Genomic DNA, 26922 nt, shown 5'->3' on the forward strand with positions numbered 1-26922 from the left:
TTAATTGAAGCCTTAATTTGTAGTTTACTTAATTGAAGCTTAATTAATTTGTTGACAAATTTATTTTGCGTGAGGACCTCGAGAGTCCGTTCTGCATCTTAGATGGACCAGAGCGATCCCTGGCCACTTATTTCAAACCTAACTCAAGAACTCTCCAAAAGGCCTTATTATTAAATACCTTATTATTTCGAGTGTACAATTAGGCGAGAGTGAAAACGTAAGTCAAATGGTGTTCGTAAATAGGTTAGATGTTTTGATTCTTTCTTTTTTTTTTTTTTTTTTTTTTCGTGTGTGCGTGGTGGGTGTGGGTGTGTGTGCGAGCGTGCGTTCGTGCGTGTGTGTGATCAACGGCAGCGATTTAGGGAAAGGGAGAGATACTTGCGAGGAAGGTGCATAAGGAAGAGTCTTGCGTGTTTGAAGAACAGGCATCTTTGCCTTAACATTTTATTTATTCAGTATGAAATTTAGGCTTGACTACAAGTTAACGCTTAATGAACTTTGATTCCAAAACACGCTGGACGTGAAGCAACGACTCTGACTATCTTTAATCACAGCCTTCGCAAAGCTGCAAACGAACCTGATCCCTCGGAACGCTCGTCAGGGTCCCCAGAGGCAGCTTCTTCGTCCTGTACTTCTCTCCCGGATCCGTGTCCTGAGGTATCTGCGGCCTCGTCGTCCAATACTGCAAATCTATCATTGTCGTCACAAGTGTATGCGCAACATATGATACTACTAGAGTAGTGGACGTCCTTGCAGTGCAGACTGGTGTCACCGAAGCATTTGGCATAGCGGAAACAGCTTCCCACGCGAGAGCACTTCAACTTAGGGTCACGACATTCTGCGGACATTTGATCGAGGTCTTTGGCCCCAGGACATAACTTTTTGTCGACCAAAGGTGTGGATCGTCGTCGAATTCGATTGCCTGTTTCTGTAAATTAAGAGCTTTTGTTTTTAAGGGATTCATTTTAGAGCCAACGCGAACGGCAAATAAGGTCAAGAATTTCTCTTCAGCTGTCCATCCATCTTTTATCTGTTTGTACACAAAATTACTCACGTTTCCATCAGTGCGTACTCAACAGTTCGCATCAAGTTAAGGCAGATTGAACGGATAGGGCCAATGTTAAGTTTAGATAATAAAGGAAAAGGGTGAGAGGACGCAGTGGTCTGCGTCGCGATTTACGGGAAAGAGAGAGTGCTTGAGGCTGAGCGAGATGGGGTGGAAACTAACACACTCGAGAGGACGCCCCGTCTTCTGCTTCCATCTAGAACCTGGGGGCATCCTCATTTCCAGTGCCTTCTTTTTGAACGGTTGTCAAACGACCTTTACAGCAATTTTCTTACCCTTAGTTTGAATTTCTGTGACCCTCAGGGATTCTTGCATTTTTTTCACCCTGTACATCTTATACTGAGCGCAAAAACTGTCTGCCTCTTCACCGAGAGCTGAGCGATCGGTTACTTCCCCATCCAGAATCCATGTACTGTCTTCCCGGCTGGTCTCTGTTATAATCGTCTGATAATAAAATGAACAAAAACGCGGAATGAGTGTGAACTGGAGATAAATAATAGACCTCCGCTGTGCCGGATCATCAGTTGCTTCGAAATAAAAACAGAATACTTTTTTCACTTCAATTAAAATGTTTTAATGGCGTACTTCAGAAAATAAAAAGATAAGCCTTTCTTTCATTGTTCCTGTGCCAGTTTATAAAGAGTGGTTTTATGCGCTTAATTTTACTTGGAGAAAAACTGCAGTAGAATTTTTAGAATATTAGTTTATAAAGACGTGTTTTAGTCAGCGATGCTGCATTGCATTTCAGCGCATCGGATCCGTTAGTAGTTCTCTCTTTTAGCCGCTTGATGGATGTAATTTTGTTGAGAAAATTTAATCGTCAATTTTTATCGAAGCGTTGACTTTGCAAGGCGTAAAAAGAAAAATTCTCACTTAACCAGAAAGCTTTCTCACCTTCTCAGCTCTCTTTAGATCTTTTATCAGCTTCTTTGGCCTCGATTGCTGTTTCACGAGAGGAAACAGGTAACAAATCTTGTTTTCCGGGAATCGTAGCAGGGTTAAACGCTGAAACGATGAACAAATTGTTAAAGTTAGATTCAGTCTCAGTTGGTATGGCTGACACTTTACCAAGGGACTGGTGAAGTGGCTGAATTGGATTCCCTCCCTTCTTTGCGCGCCTCTTTTGTCTCCTTCCCTTGTTGCGAATGTAGAAAAGTAGTAAATAATATCTCTGATAATCTACTCGTAACCACTACGCAAAGAAGCCTCTATTATAATCGAAGTTACCAGATAGTCTTGTCATTACTGCTCAATCGATTAGGAAGCTATGACCCAAGCCCCTTTTTATTTTGAGTTCTGAACTTGAGCAGAAAGTCAATTGTAGAAATATAAGAGAAAGATAAGAAAATTATTGACAAGTATGAGGGATAACTTAGTGACCAGTTATTATTTTGGAGTGGGGGGGTGGGGGGTGGAGATTTGGAATGTATCCAACTCCCTCATAAGACTGTAACAATCTAATGACCCCCCTCGTTGGCAATCAATTTTCTATGGTCACCACATGGAACTCTGTTAGAGACGAATGATCCTCCCCACTTTCCCCTTGAAAACCATTTGCCCGTCCCCTCCCCCCTCCCACACAAAACAATTCCTCCAAACCTTTCCGCCAGGTAATAAATAATGCCGGACTGGTCCTTAGAAAGTTTAAGTTCTGATCGTGCACTTGAATCAATTGTAAACATATGAGATATCGGTGAGGAAATTGGAAAAAAGTATGAAAGATAACTTACGTGTTTGAAATCGTGTAACACATCACTGCGATCCACACCAGGATGAGATGGAACTTGAAACAATTCCGTTTGCTTCTTTTCGTTCACTTCGATCCTTTCCATGTATTCTTTTCCAGCCTCGATAACATCAACCGTGAAATCGACGACCTTGGTAAGTAAATCAGTTCATAGCAAACAGTAATGGATTATTATTGAACTAAGTCTGAAGATTTTTTAAAAGACGCTTTATAAAAGGAAACACAATTGAGAGACATACACAAACAACATCGAAAATTTACCTGTTTGCGAGAGAAGTTAAAATGCCCGTAGCTTTTGCGAACAGGGTTACCGGAGGTTGCGCTCATCAGGAGAGCTAAGGTGACGAAACCGAACTTTGCCATTTTCTCAGAGAGAGGGTAGGATGGAAGACTTCCTGACAAGTAAAAACAAAAGAGATAAAAGACATGAGATTGGGAGAGAGAGAGAGATAAATCCTGTGCCAAGCGTGATGCAAGTAACTGGGTCAGGAGAAGACGATAACCAATTAAACAACAATAATAAAAAAAAACATATGTTTCCTCTTTAATTCAAAGCGGAAAACGGAACTTCGTCTTTAATTCAAGACAAGGAAAAACTAACCAAGTAAACGGATTTTCGTGCCAGAAATTACAGGAAGCGCCAGAAAGTCAAAATTTTGAACCGTGGGAAAAATTTTAGTATAAGAAGCCTGACAGAGAAATACATGTACCATCTTTCGTACGCATCATTCACAAGCTGGATGGAGTTTTTTGTGAAGATGATTTCTACGATCAGAGATGCTAGCTAAGCATGCAGACTGCCAGACAAATTACTCGAAACTAAAACCTGGGTGTGCAAATTTCAGTTCGTTTTTGAAATCGAACTTGTTGATAGACGGTTATTTGGCGTTACTAACATCATTTTTTAACTGACTGCGACCGCAGTGCAATTAAAAGGAGTTTAAGCTCTTAAATTATTCCCTCGGCTCCAGCATACTACCATTTTAACAACTAGATTATGCCATTTAAATAACAGCTTATGAGATTTAAATTATATTATGTTATTAGATGTTAGTCAGTCCTTGCTTCAAATAGCAGACATGCAGCAGCAATAATGAATTAATTAATAAAGACATAGATAAACCAAACGAATAGAAACACATTTGTCGTAGAGCAAGGGCAATTTTAAACCAGGAAATTTGTAATTAAATTTATTCCGAGTTGAAAAGGAAGGGAAACCAGTCTAACCCTGCCTCGGAAAACAAGAGTTAACTTACCTCGCCCCAGTATAGTCTCACAGAAAAAGGGTGAAACAGCGGAGAAAGAAAGCGGAGAGATAGCAGGACAAAAAGATAATAAACTGTATACATAAAATTTAAACAGAGATTAAAATAACATCTATGTACCTTCGCAAGGAGAAGCTCTTCTCCAGAATCCTGCTCGACTCTTGCTAGGTCAAAAATACAGGCTATATTTATACTTGATAAGTAAACATGATAACAATATTCAGTAATTTTAGACCGTTTTGAAAGGAGGAGTTTCCTGTTATTCATGCAAGTGGAATTCAGAGTTCTTGTTTTCCTCATTTTTTAGAGACTTCGATCCGATTTGCGGTTAATCGAATCTTCAGTAGTTTTTATCTAAACCTTAATAAGTTCTATGCGTTTTCTTTAATAGAATCTATCACTGTTTTAGAGCAAACAATGTCCCTGTCAGCACAGGAAAGCGTAAAAAAATCTCAGGAAATAGTAAACAAAAGATATGAGAAACGCATTAGCAAATTTGATTAGTCCAAAGTACATTGATAAGTGTCGAGTATTGAAAGTACTGCCTGAGATCTGCACAGAGAAAGAAAGGGCTGCGGACTTTTCGAAACGATACCCGCCCCCTTGGGAACGAAAGTCAAGTTGAAAAACAGGAAACTGAAACGGTGTTACGCTCGCTTTAAGAACAAAGGATCATCAGGTGGGGACTAGCAAACTGCATTCTCGAAATTTTACGGAACTTGTAATATGAAGCGGTTATTGTGCTTTTGATTGTAGAGAAAACCATGGGCAAGTAAAGGTCAAACAACGGTTGTCATCCGGCCAAAGAGTTGCAAGAACATACGATGAAATCAAGTTCAGCGAACGCGCTCTTTAAATGACATTCATGAGAGATAAAACAAAATAACCGTCTTTTGTTCAAATGAGTAAGCTCCAACGGGCGATGACAAAACGCAGAGCCCTATTCCATGGAGTACCCTATGGAGTACCTTAATTGAGTACCCCTAAAGGTCATGTATTGGTCAAATAAAATATTTTAAAACATGGTGAATCGTTTAGATGTACATATCCTAAAATATTTTGAGCTTACCAGCTCTTCGAATGCCTCAATTCGATACAGTCCAGTTTTTTGGGGGACAGGTGACTAGGGTTCTCAGTCTTACTGGTTTCTCCATTTTGGTTTTACTGCTGTGTAATGAGTCCTTTGATGAGAAGAAAAACAACTCCATGTGATGAACAAAACCCACTGTTTCGAATTCTGCACGAGGTAAAATATTTAAGCTTACTGCATTTCCCAAATCAACGGTCTCAGTCGGATTTATTTGCCGACCCGTCTCTGTTTTTTTTGGTTTGTTTACATACCTCAATTTTATTGCGCTACAAATAGATGGGTGAGGGGAGGCTCATTTTAAAGATATGGATTACCTTTTTTAAGTCTCAACCTACAAATGTAAGTTTGTATCCTCATCGCTTCGCACAATTAAGAAACCAATGAGGCCGTGTGTTATTAGATGGAGCGCCACACTTCTTACAGACGCCACACACAAACAGGTATTTTGGAAGACGTAAAACCCGTTGCAGAATGAAGGATGTCCGTCCTTTTGGCCTCTTGAAGATCATTTAAAATTAGATGGTAGTCGGCCTATTACTGATAACGTTCATGGATGCTAGCTACATTAAAGCTTTCCGTTGGAATTGGTCAACAGTTTAGTGTTAATTTCAAGATGGCGGTCAATTCGTGTACTACATCGGACTGCGACAATCGGAGAGCTGACAAGCTCAACATATATCAGGATGTGTACATCTAAACGATTCACCTTGTTCATAAAGTATTTTATTTGACTAATACATGATTGGGACATTTCGCCGTTTTGCATATTGAGTTTCTCAGAAACTTAAAAATATTCCGGAAGTCGTAGGAACTGAAATGTCATCAGTACAGCTTCAATAGAAAGTTCAATGAGCTGAAAACTATAGGAAGTCTTTAATCATTTCCGGAACAACGTTGCTGCGCTCGCATGAAAACTTACCATGTAATCACATGAACGCCATCTGTCCGATGCTTCAGCAGGATGAAAACTTGTCCAAACGCCTCAAACTCACAAGTTCGTTCTGAGCTTCAAACACCGAAATTGAGGATTGGCTGATAAAAAGTTACGATGCAGAGATCTTTCTGCCGCTCGAGTCGACAGACTATATTTTTCTGATGGGGAAATGCTACAATGACCAGCTTTAAATCGTCAATATTGATATCGCAGGAAAATTATGAAAAGAATGGTTGACTTGATAATCCGTTTAGATGAACATCCTGTATCAAGCTGAGAGGCATGTTTCCTGCATGAGCTGGTCCGTTGATTAACGATTTCACCGTAGCTATCGTTCGAAGCATATGATTTTACAGAATCATTGCCGAAACTATCCGACTAGGATGACAGATGTAAGCAGGAGTTGTAAATTAAAAAACCTAAGTTGTTTACGAGCTCAAAAGGAAACACAGAGTTTTGTTACCGAGTATTTGTAACAGTGCATGCATGACTCCCAGGCAGCGCGATAAAATATTGCCAAGGCCCTTGTAGGGTGCGAGAATTACTCTCCTTCTCAGTCCATCTGTGAATTGTCGAGCAACTCTCCCACTCATAACCCCTCCCCCTCCCCCCCCCCCCCCCCACAAAAAAGGTTGGGCGTGGGACTGGCATGATATCCCTTTATTGTAGAATCGAATCATCATGCACAACCGGCTGAAAGCAATAGCCCAAGAACACTGGGGGTGGGGGCGTGGGACTGGCATGATATCCCTCTATTGTAGAATCATCGTGCACATGTCTGAAAGCAGTAGCCCAAGAACACTGGGGTGGGGGTTAGGAGAAATGTTTACAATGGTAAGTCCTCGCAGAGAATCGCTATCCATCGTATACCAAACATTTTTGATATAACAACAAGCGACAAATATTACTTTGAATACATTTGAAAACAGCTGAAAACAATAGCATAATAGCTCTCTCTCCACTTTAAAGTTCTAGAAACTAATTTTTATTCTCGAAGAAAAAAAATTACACGAGTGATTGAACTCTCTCATAGGAATGAATTCTGTTACAAGCGAAGTAAACTCGATAAGTGTCTCTGTGGCGGTTTTAACAGAGACATAAAGCTCAGATTGTGTCTCCCCCGGCTACCTTAACAATTACTGTAACACAGCAGAAGTCTTCTTGTAAAGGGTAGGAGGGTGGAACGGAGCAGGGCGGGGGGGGGGGGAATATCGGGGTTGTAACTCACATCTTTGGGATGTCACACAATACGGAGCGTGACATCCCAAAGAACGGTCAGGGGGGAGAGAGACTGAAAAGAGGATGGAGAATCAACGTTTTATAATTGTTTGAAGCTAAACCATCTGGTTTTCGCTGTATCTTCAGGAAATGAAATGGATATCAAGTTTGTTTGAAGGCTAAATTCTGCCTTGGCAAAATAACCAGTAGGCATTTTCGTAAACCTTACCAACACATAGTTTATGGCCGACTATTTAAAAACGCCCCAGCAAAACTGCGAATTCTTCGTTTTCCACTGTTTCTGTGGTTGGGCTAATTGGTGTAGTTGGTTCATCTTCGTTTTCCACTGTTTCTGTGGTTGGGCTAATTGGTGTGGTTGGTTCATCTTCGTTTTCCACTGTTACTGTTGTTGGGCTAATTGGTGTGGTTGGTTCATCTTCGTTTTCCACTGTTTCTGTTGTTGGGCTAATTGGTGTGGTTGGTTCATTTTCAATTTCCATTGTTTCTGTTGTTGGGCTAATTGATGTAGTTGGTCTATCCACCTTATCACAAACGTATTTGCAACATTTAATTACTTTTCTGGTGTCGTGCTCATTCCAACAGCGAGGGCGTGGGCGTTTCACTTTCTTCTGTTGTTTTCTGCTTGCGGGTGGAACATAACGCAGACGGTACCCTCCAAGCCAACCATGATAACCACCATAACGACCAAAGGGACCGAAAATTCCCCATAACGAACGTCGGACACGTCTCTTCTCCTCTCTACATTTTTTAATCTGGAAACACATGTTGGTGCTCACGCATTTCATTTTGGGTTCGGAACATACTTGCAGGGCTCTATTCAGGTCCATTCCTCCGCGGCACAGTTTAGTACCATTCAGAGCACTGCCGGACTGACGTCTCACCCTATTTGGCAATGTTCCGCCTGAGGGAGATGAAGCATGCATATTTGTTTATGATTGTTTTTGTTTCTGTTCTTCTATTTATAAGGTGGAATAGCTTGAAAATTAGTTTTAGCAAAGCTATCTGTCTGTCTGTCCATCTATCTGTCCATCGGTTTCATAACTTTCCAAGCTTTTGAGTAAAGGTTTCTTGGGAACAGAAACCATTTTTTTGTGTCGTAAAGCTGTGCGTGAAAATAAGAGGTCCAAGATCTTATTAGTAATTCTCCTTGCTGTCTGCCATGCGGAGAATTTGGTATTCGATGTTGTTCTTTATTCTCATCGCTTGTCTACTAAATATTGTATTGATTTTGTAAGGAGAAATTCTGTCTTGATCACTCATGGGGGTAAAAGGGTTAAAGTGTCATTTATGTCTCACCTTCTGTTTGTTCAGCGGTCACCTGTTCCCGTTTTTCAGTCACGTGGTATATCGTGTACTGAGCGCAATACTCGTTCAACTCTTCACCGAGCGATGATGGATCAGTAACTTCTTCATCCAAAACCCACCTGCTGTACAGACGCCTTGTCTCTGTAACAACCATCTGATGGAATGAATTAACAACGAATCACTTAGACAAGGAGCAAAATAAACCTTAGCTTACCCCTTTAGATTTAAAAAATTTCCTTCTAAAGTGAGTATTTCTAGGACTGTTACGCACTCGTATTATATTGTGATTTCTGGGAAATTAATATTAACTGCGCATCACCAAGTTTTGTGCGAGATGAAAGAAAAGGGATCTTGCACCTACTTCCAAGAACCTCAGGGCAAATTTTTGTACTTAAGGAACAAAAAGCAAATTTTTTTCCCCTAATGAGTTTTTTCCATACACTATTTGGAAAACGTCGTCTTCTTACTCACCTCCTGGGTTGTCTTAAGATCTTTCATTAGTTTCTCTGGCGTCGACTGCCGTTTTACGAGAGGAAACAGGTAACATACTTTACTTTCCGGGAAGCGTAACATGGTCAGATTCTAAGAACATAAACAGAAAGAGGTCACCATAGTAAATAAAAGTGAAAGTTCCGGCTCGTGGCATCATCAGTTTCTATCTGACTTGTATTAGACCTGTACTCGAATATTGTGCTCCTCTTTACCATCATGTACTGCCTGATTATTCAAGCAACGACATAGAATGTGTTCAAAAACGCGCGCTATCTGTAATTTCACCTGGCCTATTATATCGCGACAACCTTTCATTGTTTAACCTGAACTCGCTGAAGGATAGACATATCGAGCAATGTAATAAATTTTTGAAATCGATAGTGTCCAATATCGAGCACAAGCTTCATTTTGTGCCACCAAAGAAACCATAGCACTTATAATCTTAGAAATCAACACCAGTTTGGTTAACCCAACAATGCCCACCAAGCGTTTCTCCCAGACATATTTACTATCCATGTGTAAACGGTTCTGCGTTTTAATTTTGTAAATAATATGTTCTGTAAATATAATTTGTAATTTTAGTCAGTTTTTATTGTAAATAGTCATGCAATTCAGCCTTCCTAGGCTGCCATGTGATTTTTGATAAACCTATCCATCTATCTATCTGGTGAAGGATTATGATCAGTTAGCTGTAAATTAAAATAATGGAGGAGTGAGACACAGGTTTGGAAAAAAACATCGTACGTGCCAGGGTTCAAACAAGAAAATATCAAGATTACTAGAAATATGAGACAAAAACGAAATACTGTAGAGGAATTTGACCAGAGGTTAATCGTTTTTTCTTGAAAAGATTTCGACGCAATCGCTCAACCTTTATCAGTCTGTCAGAAACTCAGTGGGCGGGAATGACTTCATGACTTATGCTGACTACCTCTCTGCGCCATTTGTGCAATAAATCTGTCCATGAGTTCTCTAAGAAATATTTCCTTTTAATGAGATAAGCTTAAGGGTTAGACATTAATAAGTAAGAGAGATAACTCACGCTTTTGAAATCGTGTAACACATCGCTGCGATCCACACCAGGATGAGTAGGAACTTGAAACAATTCTGTCTGTTTTCCAAGGTCCACCTCGATCTTCTCAGTGTAGCCAATTCTACCCTCGATGATATCCATACTAAAATCCACAACCTTTTTGAATTAAAATAACAATTTATTCTTGGAAAGTTGTCAAAAATTCTTGACAACTGGGTCAGCAAAGACAAAGAGGGCACCCGTGAATTCAGTAAGGGTGACAAGTAACATTTCAACAGAACTTACTTCTTCTTTATTCCGTCGCTGATCATTGGTAGGGCTTGCAGATGATAAACTTAGGACAACAACAAGTACGACAGGGAATAAAAATGAACCCGCCATATCTGAACCTAAGATGCAGATTGAAGTTCCGGCCTGTTTGGAGAAATATACGGCATCTGGTAACAAGACTCATTAAGGCTCAAGAAACATTTTATAATAGCAACTGTGCAGTCTTTGATTACAAAATTTTCCCTTCTACAAGGAATTGGCTTCGTGGATTAAATTCTCCGCGAAGCATTGATACGCTACTGATGTAGACAGCTCATGAAAATAAAGAAGACAGATATCAACCCAGAGTAAATTCTTCAGATACCACTCTAAATTGTTTAGGACAAACCAACAAAGTTCAGTAAATTTCCTGCGGATCTGGGAGGTTTTGGTTAAAAACATTTGAAGTAAATCGAGAGTAAACCATATGTCAATCAAAAGTTCTTATTCAGATCTCACAAAGCTAGTTTAAACCGCTCTACTACAAACACAGTTAAAGGAACTTAAAAAAGCAGATCAAAGAGCTGAGAAATTTTCATCGTCGCAAACTGATCAATTGAAATGTGGCAATTTGAATGAGTTTCGGAATGATTTATCGTTACTCATCAATAAGGTTGCCAAGTTAAGACGGAAATAGCATTCCGAGGCTAACATCATACAGATAGGCTAACATCACATCACATGAAACTTAACTTCGATTATGAATTAAAATTTTCGAATTAGTTGTAAACATACAAACTACAATAAATCAGTGAAATAAAAACTTACCTCACAACTTGGAGAATTTTGTTCGCTCTACAAACAGGGTGGTTGAAGAGTGAAGTTCAAGTAATACTGCGAGGCTTTTTATAGCACCATCACATGGTTTACAGCTTCCGTTATCGGTCTATGTAATTATACTACCTGACAAAATCTGATATCCTCAGAAATGAGGCGCCACGATAAAATATTTATGTCCAGGTCTGCGACATCATTGTTCAGTTACAACGATATCAGAAAACTGGGCGATCGAGAGTTAAATGCAATTAATCAGCAGCTACTAAGCTTTATCCTCTGAATTTTAAGCATAGTTTATGTGATGAAGAAGCACCAAATCCCTTATATTATTAGGAAAGGCCAAGTCACGTGTTTCCTAGTAATGAGCTTCCTGTTTTTTGTGGTCGTCTTTTGTTGTTGATTGCGTGGTCAATTCTGGTTCACCTCAAGTGACCTTATAATCAAAACCAGGTTTCAGGTTTCAGGACGTAACAAGTACATTATGCTCGCTTGGCTGAGTCACGTGCGTTGTCTGGGAAAGGTTTCAGCATGTCACCATATGTTAAAATGTAGTTCTATTTTAAAAAGAGGGTTCGTCTATGAGCTCGATATGATCAAACGCAGCCGCTTTTTACCCAGGAATTTGCTTTTAGACCTATATTTTAAAGTCCTTTTACCCTCGGTCACATGTGCGCTACCAATTTGGGGGTGTTGCACAAATAAAAACGAATTTAATTCTTCGATGATTCATACATCTTAGGGCCGCCAGAATTATAGATAACCTCCCGCGCGACATGCCCTCTGAGGAAGTAAGAAAAAAGTTAACTGGGACTATTCAGATTGGACACTTATAAGGTCAAAAAAGCCACCTTAATTTATAATATCTACAACCGGATAACTCCATCATGCTTGGAACATATAATCCAAAGGAAAGAGACTAAATATGACCTCCATCATCAACATCGTGTTAGCGTACAACGTTTTGAAACTTGTTATATGAAAAACTCTATTTCTCACAGAGGATCCATCGTTTGGAATATTTTAGAACCATCCGCTGGCAGCGCCAGGGACTAAACCAAAAGGGCAAAAAAGTCTCGCCCCCTCAGAAACTTTAACTTTAATGAAGAGTCACCGCAAATGGGCCGTCCCCAAATTGACAGGGATTTCGTCTTTTACTGACTATCTTCATATCTTTATTGTACATATTTCACTTTTACTAACTGGTCCTAACTACTTCCAGTTTTAATAATTTTTAATTTTTTATTATTTTATTAACATTTCTACACGGCCCCAAAGCTATATTAGCTTAAAAACCCACCGTGTTGAAATAAAAGATGTTGTTTTTGTTGCATCTGTAGCCTTCAAATTTACGTAACGCTTCGCTACATAAGCGCGAATCATCATCTCCATAGACTGCATATTTGTGTCAAAGCTTGTGTCAAATTAAGCTTGGGGATCATTTTTGATGAAGACACCAAATTGAAATGTAATTGGTTAAAATCATCTTTTTGCCCAAGACTTATCTGAATGTTTTTACCGACAGACCTTCTATTCTATTTTCTCTCGATTTTATCGTGTGTACGAAGGTGTTGCACACAACGACTCTTCTTTCGGTTGGCGTGAACATAGCCTACGTTGAGACAACCTTTCATTAATTTGATATTGAAGAAAAAAAGAAAGATAAAAAAGTGGACAAACAGAATCGGTTTTCGAGTTCCATACCCACGATGGATCCATGCTAAGATGAACTTCTAAGGGATACCAGAAAATTTGAGCTCGCAAGCAGAAATTTATTTCTAGGAAATTAAATAACTTTAAGGTCGAATTAACAGGAAGTTCCACTTAAAAGAGAACGGAAACACAATGTTCTGCTGTAATGAAAAAGTCCACGCGTTGGCGTACTCTGACCTCCTGAAACCTTTCTCAGAAAACGTTCGTGATTCATATGATGCCAAGGGAGGATAATTCACTCATCACATCCTTAAATTAAGAAGATAATGAAATGGTTTTATGTAGAAGGTCATTTGAGGTTAACCAGAATTGGTTAAGTAAACAACAATCGGAGATCGGCTACACTGAACCAAAAATACAGGAAGAGCACATTACTTAAAATCGCGTGGGTTGCCTTCGCTTAGGTCAACGGTAAAATCGCCCTGGACCTAAGCCCCCTTGATGCACTTGATGTAGAATATTTTTGTCCTATTCCATCGCCTAAAACAAACGTAACCGTCAGAGAATGAAGTTTAGTGATTGTGTTATTAAGTACATTTAACTCGCAATCTCCTCCAGTTCTCTCAGTGACCTTGAACGTAGTAGCGCAGACCTGATATTTCATCTTGGCGCCTTCTTTCAGCGGAAATCAGTTTTGTATTATTTCATTACATAAACCACAGATATAAGAGGACAAAACATGAGACGGTGCTAATAAAAAGCCTTGCATTATTACCGAAGCTTCACTCTCCAACCATTCTGCTTGTCGAGTGGAGAGAATTCTCGCTGTTGGGGGATAAGTTTTACCGCAGTTTGCAATTTGCACCTCATTCGCCAAATCGAAATTCAAACTTCATGTGCAGGGGAAAAATTATTCAATGTTCTATATAATTTAAACCTTGGAATGCTATTTCCACCTTTAATAATGGGAACTTTACTGATTCGTTGCGATAAATCATTCGGAAACTCATTTTTTTAAACCCATCCGGCGGTGAGCCTCTCATAAACTTAGTTTGCTCTCGATTAACTCAAAATGTTTCAAACCAAAACTCCTCAGCTATGACCAGCTCTCAATCGGCTAAGTTGGCAGATCTATAGCACTGCATTGGTATCGCGGAGGTCTTGGCCTCAAGTCCCGTACAGGCCTGATCACGAATTTTTTTCAGGCCTAATTTTTACGACTGCTTAATTAGTGCTCATTTCTACGAGGATCGCTTTCTACATTTCTTAAAAACTGCAGTGCACATATATGATTTTCATATGATTCTCAGTCAATTATTTCACATTATTGGTCAGTCCTTGTACTATTAAAACAATGCGCTCTTGTTCGCTCTAAGTTAACGAAAATTCCCGATCTTTTCTTATTATCTGTCTGTCTCATGAGTCTACAAAAACTTTACGGAGAATTTAATCTCTGATTAATCGTAGGAGTGAAAACTCCCAGTTTAAAAACGCTACGGTTGCCACTATAAAGTGCTTCCTAGGAATCTGTGAGTCCGATCACCCGAATGCCACATTTTTTTCTTAACAGGAACTTCTGCATATTCTGTTCCAATGATGGCGAGTTTGTCTTCATTCCTGGTTGTATTTGTTGTCCTAAGTGTTTCATCTGCCAGCCCTGCTCAGGCTAGTTATCAGCGACGGAAGAAGGAAAAAGTATGTCTTCGATCTAATTTACCTGTTATATAATTAAGTGAATCCTCACCTGTCCAGCTCATCTGGTCATTCAATAATTTAAAACTGATTTGAAAATTGTCAAAGTCGACTAAAGTGTAATTTTTGATCCAAAAAGGTCGTGAATTTTAACATGGATGTCATCGAGGGTGGAATTGGCTACACTGAGAAGATCGAGGTGGATCTTGGAAAACAGACAGAATTATTTCAAGTTCCATCTCATCCTGGTGTGGATCGCAGCGATGTGTTACACGATTTCAAAAGCGTGAGTTATCCTTCTTATTTAACAACGTCTATAACCCTTTACCTTATCTCATTAAAAAAGTAAAGATTAAATAGCGTATTCATTGGCAGAGTTAAAGCGTAAACAATTCAAAAGAACTCATACTTAATACAATTCAAATGGCGACGTCTCAGTTAGAGATCAATTTACAAAAGTCTCCCCTTTTTCCAGCCCCCCACCCCCCCCCCCCCACCGCACTCGGTTCTTTGAACGAGGTGTAATGGTTCGTGAAAATTAATTTTTGTTTCCTACTTCTAATTATTATACACCTATGGTGTTTTCCAAACTTGTTTCACACTCTCCCGCTGCTGTTTTACAGCAAACCAGCAATCATTATTCTTAGTTTTTTAATTTCCTGTTCTTGTTTATCTCTCCAGAATTTGACTATGTTGCGCTTCCCGGAAAGCAAGATCTGTTACCTGTTTCCTCTCGTAAAACTTCAATCGAGGCCAGAGAAGCTGATTAAAGACCTTAAGAGAGCTCAGAAGGTGTGTAAGAACACGAAATTTCTTTAACTGATGGATAGGTAAATACTTATGAGTGACAAAAATGTGCCTTTGCCAGTTAAGAGCAAAAACAGGCTTGACTGAAGATCTGAGTCATAAGCGCGAGAACTGTTTTCTTTCCAAAATTTCTCCCTTGTTCCTTAGCTTCTCGTACAAAACTTGCTAACGCGCAGATGACATTATTTTTCCAGAAATCAATTTATGATACAAGTGTTTGATATTCCACTTAATACTTTAGAGGGAGATGTCTAAATTTAGGGGGGTCTGGGACGGGCTGAGGGAGTGGAGAATTTTTCGAGGGAATCACGCGGTTTTCAGGGTTTTTAGGTCAATTTTGCTCCTCGAGTGTCTTTTCAGTTGTGACATGAGATTACGATCGGAAACGGTCATTATTCATCCCCAGGGGGGAGGAGGAGGGCCGCGGAGGATTTTGGTCTCGTTATAGTTGAGTCTACCTTATCCTCCACCCCTACGAGGTTCTGTAGCGTTCTAATGATCCTCCTTCATTAGCAGTCAGTACTCTGAATTCCCCCCTCCCTTTTAAATTCTGTCAAAGGCGACTGACCACCCTCTGTTCCCTCAGAAATTATTTAATCCCCCCCCCCCCATAGTCCTCTCAGTCCTCAGGCTAAGTAATAAGTCTCATTTCTTGGATGTTGACCAGCAGGCATCTCCTGAGGCAAGGCGAGGTTGCTCAGTCTATACCAGAGAAGCAGACTGGCCGAGAATCCATGCATTCTGCGCATTGATTTGGACGGGGCAAACTTACAGATTTGTAGTACAATATCTGCCACTTTAAGTTCAGTTATCGTTATCAATTCATTCCATCAGATGATTATTAAAGAGACAAGGCGCGTGTACAGCAGGTGGGTTTTGGACGAAGAAGTAATTGATCGATCATTGCTCGGTGAAGAGTTGAACGAGTATTGCGCTCAGTACACGATGTACCACGTGACTGAGAAATGGGAACAGGTGACCGCTGAACAAACAGGTGAGACATAAACGAGACTTTAACCCTTTAACTCCCATGAGTGACCGGTGACCAAGATAGAATTTCTCCTTCCAATATCAATACAATATAAAGCAGACAAGTGATGAGAATAAAGAAAAAAAACATCATTGGGGGGTTATAAGTTGATCTTACACCAAATTCTCCAAACTATCATCTTAAAAGTGTATGGTAGGCGGTAAGGAGAGTTACGAATGAGATCTTCCAATGAGACGTAGATGAGTCTGTTAGCAATTGTCACGCAATAATTTAAGGCAGATATTGAACGTTGAACCCCTATTTTTCAAGCACAGATAAAAGCACAAAATGAGTGTTCACTTTCCAAAAAAACAATATTTGAAAGCTTGGCAAGGTATGAAACCGAAAGACAGACAGCTTTCCTGAATAGCCTTTCCATTCAAATAAAAAACCCTACAGGTGCTGTTCTTAATTACATTCGACAGTCAATTGTAAAAATTATTTTGTATTAGCAGTGATGGGTGAACGTAACAGATAGCATCTTTATCAAATATGTATTTGTTGTAACCTCGCCCTTTTCCTGCCCCATCCTAAACTAAGGGAAAAAGCCCCAGGAACGAGTTTGTATTTATTGGCAAACGTCATTATCTGACGTTTGCCAATAACATTTGCCCTTAACCCAAAATTAACCCAAACACGTTGTCAGTTGACTGTTACTAGATTAGGGGAGGGGTAGGTGGGTGCGCAGTTGCTCAGATGCTACTACTAACAACATAGAGGCGTGAGACGTGAGTAGTCCATTGGTCAGTGCGCTGGACTCTGGGTCAGTTGGCCCGGGTTCGAGCCCTGGCTGGGGCATGACGTTGTGTCCTTAAGCAAGACGCTTCACTCACATTGCTTCGTCTTCTCGGATAAGACGTAAAGCCGTAGGTCTCGTCTCCTGCAGGGTTAGGGCAGGAGACGTAAATTTCCCAGGCACGAGATTACTGTGTAGTGGATGTCCGCCCCGGGGTGGGATGCGTGGGATGCGTGGGATGCGTGGGATGGGTGGGATGGGTGGGATGGGTGGGATGGGTGGGATGGGTGGGATGGGTGGGATGGGTGGGATGGGTGGGATGGGTGGGATGGGTGGGATGGGTGGGATGGTGGGAAGGTGAGATCGCGACCTGGACTGAAGCGGCTTCCACAGACACCTGATAAAAATGCTGACGTCCAATCTCAACCTTACGGTACTGTTAAGCGCGACTGAATCTATCCACATAGAATTCTGCGCTATATAAATGTAAAAAGGTAAAAAAAATGTAAATGAACCGTACTTTTTTTTTTCTAAGGCAGAACATCGCCAAATAGGGTGAGACGTCAGTCAGGGAGTGTTCTGAATGGTACTAAACTGTGCCGCGGGGGAATGGACCTGAATAGCGCCCTGCAAGTATGTCCCGAGCCCAAAATGAAATGCAACGAAAGGTTCATGTGTTCACAGATTAACAGGTGCGCAGATTATAGACCCCGGCGTCAGATTTTCTCTCTCGGATTGTTTGGACATGGATGGGGCAGTTGGGGCTGCTTCAGTCTTCACGACACCAGAAAAATCATCGAATGTTGCAATTATGTTTGTAATAATGTTGATAAACCAACCACAGAAACAGTAGAAAATATAGGCTCAGAAGTTCTTCGGGGGCGTCTATAAATTTTCAGCCAGTGTTTGTTTATCACGAAGGTTTACGGAAGTGCTTTGAAAATTCTTATTTTTCCGAAGCTAAATTTAGCATGTTAATCCTATTTTTCTAGAGATACAGAGAAAACCAAGCAAAGCCATCATTTTGAACAGCTGGCTTCAAGTAATTAAAAACACCTAGTTCCCCCACCGCAGTTCCATTTTTTCTTCTGACGTGGCTCCCGGCCTTTGGATGGCCCACTCCTTATGGTATAAAATACCAAAGATATCAAGTATAACCCAAAACCTCCTCCCACCCCGTGTCGAAAACGTGAAAAGCTGTACTCACGATTTATTCGCTTGATTCAATTTTGCTATTACACTTCAGTTAACTCCCACTCACAACTCTCACGAAAAAACACACACCACGTCTCGTTGTATGCGCGTGGAACAGCGCCATATATGGGGCGATAAAACATGTGCTGCATATATGTTGTTTGGTTACGTAATAGACAAAGGAAATCACTTATGATGTCACCGATTTTAAGACTAATAAATGTAACGTACAGCGGTTTCCAACACCCATTCCACCTCCTGCTATTTAAAGGAGGACTTCTATAGCTCCTGTCTGCAAGGCATGTGTCCGATTTTGGTCACCAGTGACCAATTTTGGACATAAGTACCCGACATTGGACACAAGCTAGTGTCCACTTATAGACACTACCATCCGATTTAAGAAAAGGTGTCCGATTAAAAATTAGCGTTCGCCTGCTGAAGTCGCGAAGAAGCTGTCCTCTGCTCTTTATCTCAGTTGCATTTTCAATCGTCAAGGTAGCCGAGTACTGGACTGTTTTCCTTGATAAACAGTGACCACAAAAATGTAATCATTACGCGATAAGTTAACATTTAAATGAAGCTCTTCAACTTTAAACACACTTCTATTGACTAAGACTTTCATTTTCCATTTTCCAATACTAACACCTATCTCCTATAAGTAGCTTTCTAATTAGCCTTCTAACTAGCCTTCTAATTAGCGAAAAGGGCCGTGATATCCACTCCCCCACTCTCAACCCCCTTCTCTATTTTTTCATTGTCGCTCACCCCCTTGGTACAATTTTCTTTTTCTCCCTAGCCTTCCGCTTCCATTAAAATCAAAGATGACGGCCACAATGTTCACCAAGCAAATATTGAGCACTCGTTCGCCAAAATACGGCTGCTCTGTAGGCTCTCTTCTGATATGAATTAACTATCGACACGTGAACTATCCTTCTTCGACAATTCAAGACAAAAGAAAATAGTGAATGGAAACTGATCAAAACCTTCTTTAGGGATTCTCCAACGGTGCAAGCGGCTCAGAGAGGAGAATCTGCCATATTTATGCGCTTGCACTCTACTTATGGAGGATTTTCTCGACGCCCGATTGTTAAATCAAAGGGAGTATGAGCTATGCACCGATTGTGTGACTTTCCGGGTTGAAGAACTACGTTACGATTTGTCCACTTAATGAAATTCATCCTAAAATCTTTAAATTCGACCAGTTTGATATCTGTATGATCAATATCGGTCATCTATAGCCGGCCATGTTCAGTTTTTTGTTAATTTACTCCCTATTTGGGTTATTCTATCTTACCAAAATTACTCCTCTCTTATCTTCAAGCTCGAGTAATTCCCTTTCTTTAGTTTTGCCAGTTGTTATCTTATCAAGTTTCTTTATACGTGTTTTGTTTCGTTTTGTTTTTAAACACGAAACTATATATATTATACGAGTGTTAGATGTGTTTGATTTTTATTAACGTAAGTTTACCGTAAGGGTTTACAATCTAACTGAGCGCGAAAACCTTCAAAACTCGTACTTTCCATTTCGTCTTCTCTTCACATTAAAACAACGAAAATTACGACGCTTGGCACGTTTACCAAAAATTTTTTGGTTCTTTTGTTGCTACTTACCTGCTCGCTTATTCCGAAATTTCACTTTCAAGCAACGAAAAAAAGCTAGACGACCTTATTGCACGTGGCCTCAACAAATTTGATCACATTTCACAAGATAACAATCCCTAAAGTGACTACTTGTCAATGACAGACTTCACTTGAATGATGCCGCAATGATGTTTCAATGTGTTACTAATATCGTCCAGGACTACTTAAGGGAGAAATTTACTCTGCGCCCGCAAATTCATTTCAGAAACACTCGACGATGCGGGAGACTGAACATTCCGAGGTGCCTTCGAACCACCGGACAGCGGTCTTTCACCTACGGTGGTGTTAAGCTCTAGAATAATCTGGGAGACGATGCTATATCTTCACGGATTCTGTCAAAGGTTATAGAAAAAGAATTGTTAACCTACTTTTTTCTGTCTAATCTATGAATTTATAAAAAGTAAATCCAATCTATCGTATTTTTTTTCTTTTCTTCCTCTGGAAAACCCTTGAAGAGAGTCGCAATAAGGTATGTATGTATGCAGGCAGGCAGGCAGGCAGGCAGGCAGGCAGGTACGATGAAACACGGTAAACAAAACACATGGTTTCGGCTACGGTTTAATGCGAAAAACTTCCCTTAACAACAACGGTTACACTACTTCTCCACTCGAACTAAAACCCTGCTTCACCTTTTTTAACCGCGTGCTCACACTTTTCATATAAAACTGTCAATTAAAAAACTAAACCCGAAGATTTGGTAAAAAACTGAAATCTGATGATTACGTAACATACTGAATTGCGCGACGCGTGTCACTAGTCTTAAAAGGTCTCATATCCCGTATGTACTTATCACTAAGTAGCTAAGGGTATAGACCACTTTCATAAATGGCTGCCGGATTAATATTCCTTTGTTTAAATTGAAATTAGCTCTACTGGCCTCGTTCTCCGGTACAAAATTCAAAAGAATGCATTATCTCAAGTGAGGCCAGTAGGGCTAATTTAAATTTACACAAAAGAATATTTTATACAGCAGCCATTTATGTAAGTGGTCTATTTATTTTAACAAATGTTTTCACAACACACGATTGAATTCCAGATGTGCTCTTCACGGCAATTCTTCTTCGGGGGAGGCTGATACTGCATCGCAAAAGGTCGTAAGTCGATCCAACCATCTCCTCCACCATTTCCAACGTTACTGCAAATCACAGTCTCGGAACATGTTCTTGTTTGAACTTTGCACTGAAATTGAGTTATAACATAACAGGTACCGAAGGCAGAAGGTAAATCCATGCCGCCGGGACACAGTTTTTTTTATGTTAGGACTCCGCCTCTTTTGGATCGTATGGCTTTCTACAACAGCACAGAGAAAGAAATATCAAATCGTGATTTTGCACTTTATAAGTTGACTTTACAAAGTTAGGGATAATAGCAAAACATCTTCGGTTCTGAAAGAACCGAACATTTTGAACTATTATTGACGGCCGTTGCTGATTGGATGTGGGATTTAGTCTACGTTGCAGGCTCTCGGAAAGGATGCAACTAACATGCTTGCAAGAAAGCAATGTGTCCGTGCGAGCGTGCGTGCGTACGTGACTTCCAGTTCGCTCAAACTGCGGATAGTGCGCTGCACTGTTGTGCGGGAGGTCGAGGGTTCGAGCCCCGGCCAGACCAACACTCAAGGTCTTAAAATAATTGAGAAGAATTTGCTACCTTTCTATAGCATCAAGAAATGGTTAGATATTCTAGTCTTCTCGGATAGGGAAGAATAAATGGAGGTCCCGTCTCCTGCAGGGTTGGGGTGGGAGACGTTAAATCTCCCACACGCGAGATTACAGTGTGATGGATGTCCTCCCTTGGGGTGGGATGGTGGGAAGTATAGGCCCCAATTTAAACCAGCTTCAAGCTGAACTGGGCTGGCCTGTCTAAATATCGTACATACATACATACAAATCGAGCTCTTTCCACGCAAGTTATATAAAACTTTCTAGACTTCTCTAAATTTTGACAGTTTCGGTGTCTTACCTTCTGCTTGGACTCTTGTTGCACTAAGGGAATCCTGGGCCTTTTTCATATGGTATATGGAGTATTTAGCACAAAAATGCGCCAGCTCCCCGCTGAGTGTGGACCGGTCGGTTAGCTGGCCGTCAAGAATCCAGTGCTATCAACCCGCTTGTTCTGTCACAACCATCTGATGGAGTAAAGGTATTTACTGTTTGGTTAATTTGTTTTATTAGTTTATGTGATATTTATTTACTATTTGTATCAAGTTATAAAGAGGCTGAAGTATATAATGACCGCACAAACTACTCAATCAAGCCCACAATATCCACTTCTGAGTTAAAGTTTAACCAAAATTGCACTGATGTCATTAAAAAAAAGAAAACAGAAGAATCACAATGTGATTTATAATAAAGGATAAATTGTTGGCCCGCTGGCCTTATCATGATCCCTTGACAACTTTTCAGGAGTCGTCTGCTCCGTTGCGAGAGGGAAAAAGTAGCAAGTATTCTGTTCTTGAAATCGGAGCATCTTCAAATTCTGAGGGAACAAATCACTGACCACTGGCGTGAGTAGTCCAGTGGTCGGTGCGCTGGACTCTGGGTCGGTTGGCCCGGGTTCAAGTCCTGGCTGGGGCATGACGTTGTGTCCTTAAGCAAGACGCTTCACTCACATTGCTTCGTCTTCTCGGATAAGACGTAAAGCCGTAGGTCCCGTCTCCTGCAGGGTTAGGGGCAGGAGATGTAAATTTCCCAGGCACGAGATTACTGTGTAGTGGATGTCCTCCCCGGGGTGGGATGGGTGGGAAGGTGAGACCTCTACATGGACTGAAGCGGCTGCCAGAGGCGCCTGATAAAAATGCTGACGTCCGATTTCAACCTTACGATGCTGTTAAGCGCGACTGAATATATCCACATAGAAGTCTGCGCAATATAAATGTAAAAATGTAAATATTTTAAACAAAGAGAAGTCTATTCGAATTTGCTGTGACTCAGAACAGCTAACGCTCGAAACGTAAGCTTTTTAAAACTTGCTACGGCGGTTTTTAAAAAATGCATACTCACCCTTTTTTGGCTCTCTGCCTCTCCCAAACGGGACTTCCAGAGATAGAAATTGGCAGGATAATTAACGCCACAAGCACTATTACCTCTTGAAGGGAGGATGCCTTCATTTTCTCTCAAAGTTACAGAGGACATTGTTACGTACTGTATGATAAGACAACCATATTGGATTCAACCTCGTGGTTTTTTGCATCCAATGATGCTTATGGTATCTTCGTGATAGCATATATGACAGACATCACAGTAAGCAAAGATGTCTTCTCTTGTTCTCGAGATCAGTACAGTGGAAGGTAAGAGGTTTGGATCAGGTGGCATCAAAACTTTCAATAGTTCACTATTGAGTGGCGAAACGATCTTGAAGTGTAAAATTATAATTATGTCGTAAAACTCGTTCATCTTATTGAATATATCAGTAAATTTTATTTCCCCTGGATTTCAGGGTCGCAGATTGAGAATCCATGATTTCAGAGGCGACTTCTACGTAAAAATGAAGGGGAACATTCACCCCTGGGGACTTTTATATGAGAGGGATGTAAATTCATATCAGGACATTGGCACTTGGCCTGAGCGAACTCCGCGGGCAAATAATGGGATGGTGATACTTGATAAAACCTTCGCCCCAGAAGACCCCCGTCTTAAAAGGACAGGGAGACCTTACTAAAGTTTTGTTCCGAGGGAACCCCAGTATGAAAAGCACGGAGATCAGGCGAGTCGGAAATATGAAATCACACATCTTAAGAACTATGGGATCGAACTTCCTTTGCCATCAAGAGACACCACACAAAAGACGACTGCTAAATAAGCGCCGTTTAACCAAAACCAAAGTAATCGCAACAGCCCAACAGAATATAGAAAAATATTCTCAAGAAGCCAATGACAACTGAAGCAAAACATATCCAAGCAATACTCCTAAAAGATGGCGCAAGGTTTCTTCACAGCACACGGCCGGTGCGTTGAAATTACATTCTGTGCAAGGGAGGATCACTTTTTACAACTGCTTCAAAACTTTTCAATCTAGCTGAAATTCAACATGAAGGAAGGAAAGATTTATCCTTGACAGCGTTCTTTATTCCTTTCAGTCAGTCCTCTCACTTGAACGTCCACAGACTACTTATCAACGCGAAGGTGGGTTATTTTATACAGTCCCAGTAGCATGAAGCTCACATGTTGGGAATAAGATAATTGCCTGACAACATAGCGGTTTTCCCGATAAACTCGCTCTAAAATCAGTCACTCACGATATAATTTTTTAACAGATATATTTTTCTCTCACAATGTGCCGAGTTTTTTTTACAACACACGTGGTGTAATTTAGAACAAAGGATATACAATCGGTGAATGTTTCCTTTGATTGGTTACAGTTACTAATGATGACAGATTCGATGCCTATCCCTTTCCTGTGGACTAAACAACGACATTTTAAACGCGTTTAAAAGGTTTGATTATGTAAACACACGATTTCCGACACCCTCCCCCCATTTCCCTCGAGAGGGCAAATGTCTACGAACTTAAACAGTTGGAAAATCAGTCAGGATCAAGAAATGTGTTCATTGTTCATTCTCGTTAATATCCTGAATACGAAATCTAGCTGCTGCAGCAGCATCCCTTCGGGGCCTGTAGACCGCCGCGTCTGCATTCAGGGTCGCCGGCGGGGTCTGTACTGACCTGTCACAGCTCAACTCCAGAGGATACAAGTGCTGAATTGGGCGCTCCAGATGCACCTTTCCGGATCTAAGCTTCGCCTCACGAATCACGCCATCACGGCCGGTGATTAAGTCTTCAACGACTCCCAACTTCCACTGTGCTCGGTTCTTCTCCTCTGATTTGATAATAACAACTTCTTCCCTGGATGGATAGGTCACGTCTCCTTTGTGCTTCAGCCGGTGTCTCTCTCTCAGTCCACGGAGGTACTCTCTTGTCAAGCGTGACCATAGTGTATCCTTGCACTTCCTCAAAAACTTGGCTCTCTTTCGCAAGTCACGTTCCTGAACGGGATGAGGTTCTAACACTGGTAGCATGTTCGGTTGACCATGCAGGAAAGAACTCGGTGTCGGGATAGGTAGCAGAATATCGTCATCCACGTAACTCAGTGGTCTGTGGTTTAGTGCCACTTCTATGTCTAGCAGTACCTCTTCAAGTTCAGTCAAGGACAGTACATCGTTTCCAATTCACTTGTAAAGGGCTCCTTTTACGAGTCCAACCACTCCCTCGAATTGCCCTCCCCACCACGGTGGACGACTTAAATAAATGTTCTTCCATTTTTGGCGCGTTGGCATGCGTTTCATAGAAGTGGCATGCGTGAGTTCAAGCCTCACCTTTTTGTATGCACTTGTGCCTCAGAGTGCGGTGGGACTTACTCTCACGCATGCCACTCCAGCGCCCGTGATTTACCGGAGTTGCGCATCTATTCCCGAAGTCCCCTGGGTCTAGTGAACATGGGATTCCATTTTGGCCGCGTTGTCATGCGTTTCGTAGAAGTGATATGCGTAAGTACAAGCCCCAGCCCTTGGTTTGCACTTGTCCCTCAGAGTGCAATGGGACTCGCTCTCACGCATGCCACTCCGGCGCCTGTCAATTCCCGGAGTTGCGCAACTATTCCCGATACCATTACGTCTAGTGAGCCTGGGATTCCACTTGGCCGCGTTGCCATGCCTTTCGTAGAAGTGGCATGCATGAGTACAAGCCACACCCCTTGGTTTTCACAGGTGCCTCAGAGTGCATGGGGGTTCAGTCTCACGCATCCCCTTTCGGCGCCCGTGACTTCCCGTAGTTGCGCGTCTATTCCCGAAGTCTCTTGGGTCTAGTGAACCTGGGATTCCATTTTGGGCGCGATAGCATACGTAACGTAGAAGTGGCATGCGTGAGTACAGCCCTTACCCCTTGGTTTTCACAGGTGCCTCAGAGTGCATGGGGGTTCAGTCTCACGCCTGCCACTCCGGCGCCCGTGATTTCCCGGAGTTGCGCGTCTATTCCCGAAGTTCCTTGGGACTAGTGAACCTGGGATTCCAACTTGGGCGCGTTGGCATGCGTTACGTAGAACTAGCATGCGTGAGTACAAGCCTCACCCCTTAAATTTTACAGGTGACTCAGAGTGCATGGGTGTTCAGTCTCACGCATGCCACTCCGGCGCCCGTGATTTCCCGGAGTTGCAAGTCTATTCCCAAAGTCCCTGGGTTCTAGTGAACCTGCGATTCTATTTTGGCCGCGTTGTCATGCGTTTCGTAGAAGTGGCATGCGTGAGTGCAAGCCTCACCCCTTTGTTTGCACTTCTGCCTCAGAGTGCATGGGGGTTCAGTCTCACGCATGCCACTCCCGCGCCCGTGATTTCCCGGAGTTGCGCGTCTATTCTCGAAATTACTTGGGTATAGTGAACCTGGGATTCCATTATGGCCGCGTTGTCATGCGTTTCGTAGAAGTGGAATGCGTGACTACAAGGCTCACCGTTTGTTTGCACTTCTGTATCAGAGTGCGGTGGGACTCACTCTCACGCATGCCACTCCAGCGCCCGTGATTTCCCGGAGTTGCGCGTCTATTCCCGAAGTCCCTTGGGTCTAGTGAACCTGGGATTCCATTTTGGCCGCGTCGCATGCGTTTCGTAGAAGTGGCATGCGTTGCTGCAAGGCTCACCGCTTGTTTCGCACATGTGCCTCATAGTGCACACCCTCTCACTCTCACGCATGCCATTCCGGCGCCCCTGATTTCCCGGATTTGCACGTCTTTTCCCAAACTCCCTTGGGTGTGGTAGACATTGGATTCCATTTTGACCGTGTTGGTTGTCATGCGCTTCCTAGAAGTGGCATGCGTTGCTGCAAGGCTCACCGCTTGTTTCGCACATGTGCCTCATAGTGCACACCCTCTCACTCTCACGCATGCCATTCCGGCGCCCCTGATTTCCCGGATTTGCACGTCTTTTCCC

At 41.6% G+C, this 26922-nt stretch overlaps 3 protein-coding genes across 5 annotated transcripts; 1 reads left to right on the forward strand and 2 right to left on the reverse strand.

Annotated features, from left to right (window-relative positions):
• Window positions 1-413: 413 nt before the first annotated feature.
• On the reverse strand, window positions 414-6517 carry LOC111325566 (uncharacterized). Of its 2 annotated transcripts, none has more exons than XM_088745972.1 (7): window positions 6088-6517; window positions 4199-4238; window positions 3075-3208; window positions 2797-2943; window positions 1961-2071; window positions 1342-1510; window positions 414-928 (listed from the first exon to the last, which is right to left on the reverse strand). In XM_088745972.1, the coding sequence occupies exons 1-7, from the start codon at window positions 6088-6090 to the stop codon at window positions 549-551; spliced, it is 984 nt and encodes a 327-aa protein (XP_088602098.1). In that variant the 5' UTR covers window positions 6091-6517; the 3' UTR covers window positions 414-548. The 2 variants fall into 2 exon arrangements, with proteins under 2 accessions (XP_088602098.1, XP_088602099.1); XM_088745973.1 differs by having other exon boundaries at window positions 4199-4242.
• LOC111325615 (uncharacterized) lies at window positions 5143-18240 on the forward strand. Of its 2 annotated transcripts, XM_088745974.1 has the most exons (6): window positions 5204-5324; window positions 14478-14602; window positions 14739-14885; window positions 15281-15391; window positions 16241-16400; window positions 17708-18240. In XM_088745974.1, the coding sequence occupies exons 2-6, from the start codon at window positions 14501-14503 to the stop codon at window positions 18061-18063; spliced, it is 876 nt and encodes a 291-aa protein (XP_088602100.1). In that variant the 5' UTR covers window positions 5204-5324; window positions 14478-14500; the 3' UTR covers window positions 18064-18240. The 2 variants fall into 2 exon arrangements, with proteins under 2 accessions (XP_088602101.1, XP_088602100.1); XM_088745975.1 differs by lacking the exon at window positions 14478-14602 and having other exon boundaries at window positions 5143-5324.
• On the reverse strand, window positions 7065-11489 carry LOC111325565 (uncharacterized). The gene is made up of 6 exons (XM_022929394.2): window positions 11249-11489; window positions 10457-10585; window positions 10181-10327; window positions 9118-9228; window positions 8638-8800; window positions 7065-8242 (listed from the first exon to the last, which is right to left on the reverse strand). The coding sequence occupies exons 2-6, from the start codon at window positions 10550-10552 to the stop codon at window positions 7575-7577; spliced, it is 1185 nt and encodes a 394-aa protein (XP_022785129.2). The 5' UTR covers window positions 10553-10585; window positions 11249-11489; the 3' UTR covers window positions 7065-7574.
• Window positions 18241-26922: the final 8682 nt, after the last annotated feature.

Source organism: Stylophora pistillata, chromosome 14, assembly GCF_964205215.1.
Source record: "Stylophora pistillata chromosome 14, jaStyPist1.2, whole genome shotgun sequence".
Taxonomy (NCBI): Eukaryota; Metazoa; Cnidaria; class Anthozoa; order Scleractinia; family Pocilloporidae; genus Stylophora; species Stylophora pistillata.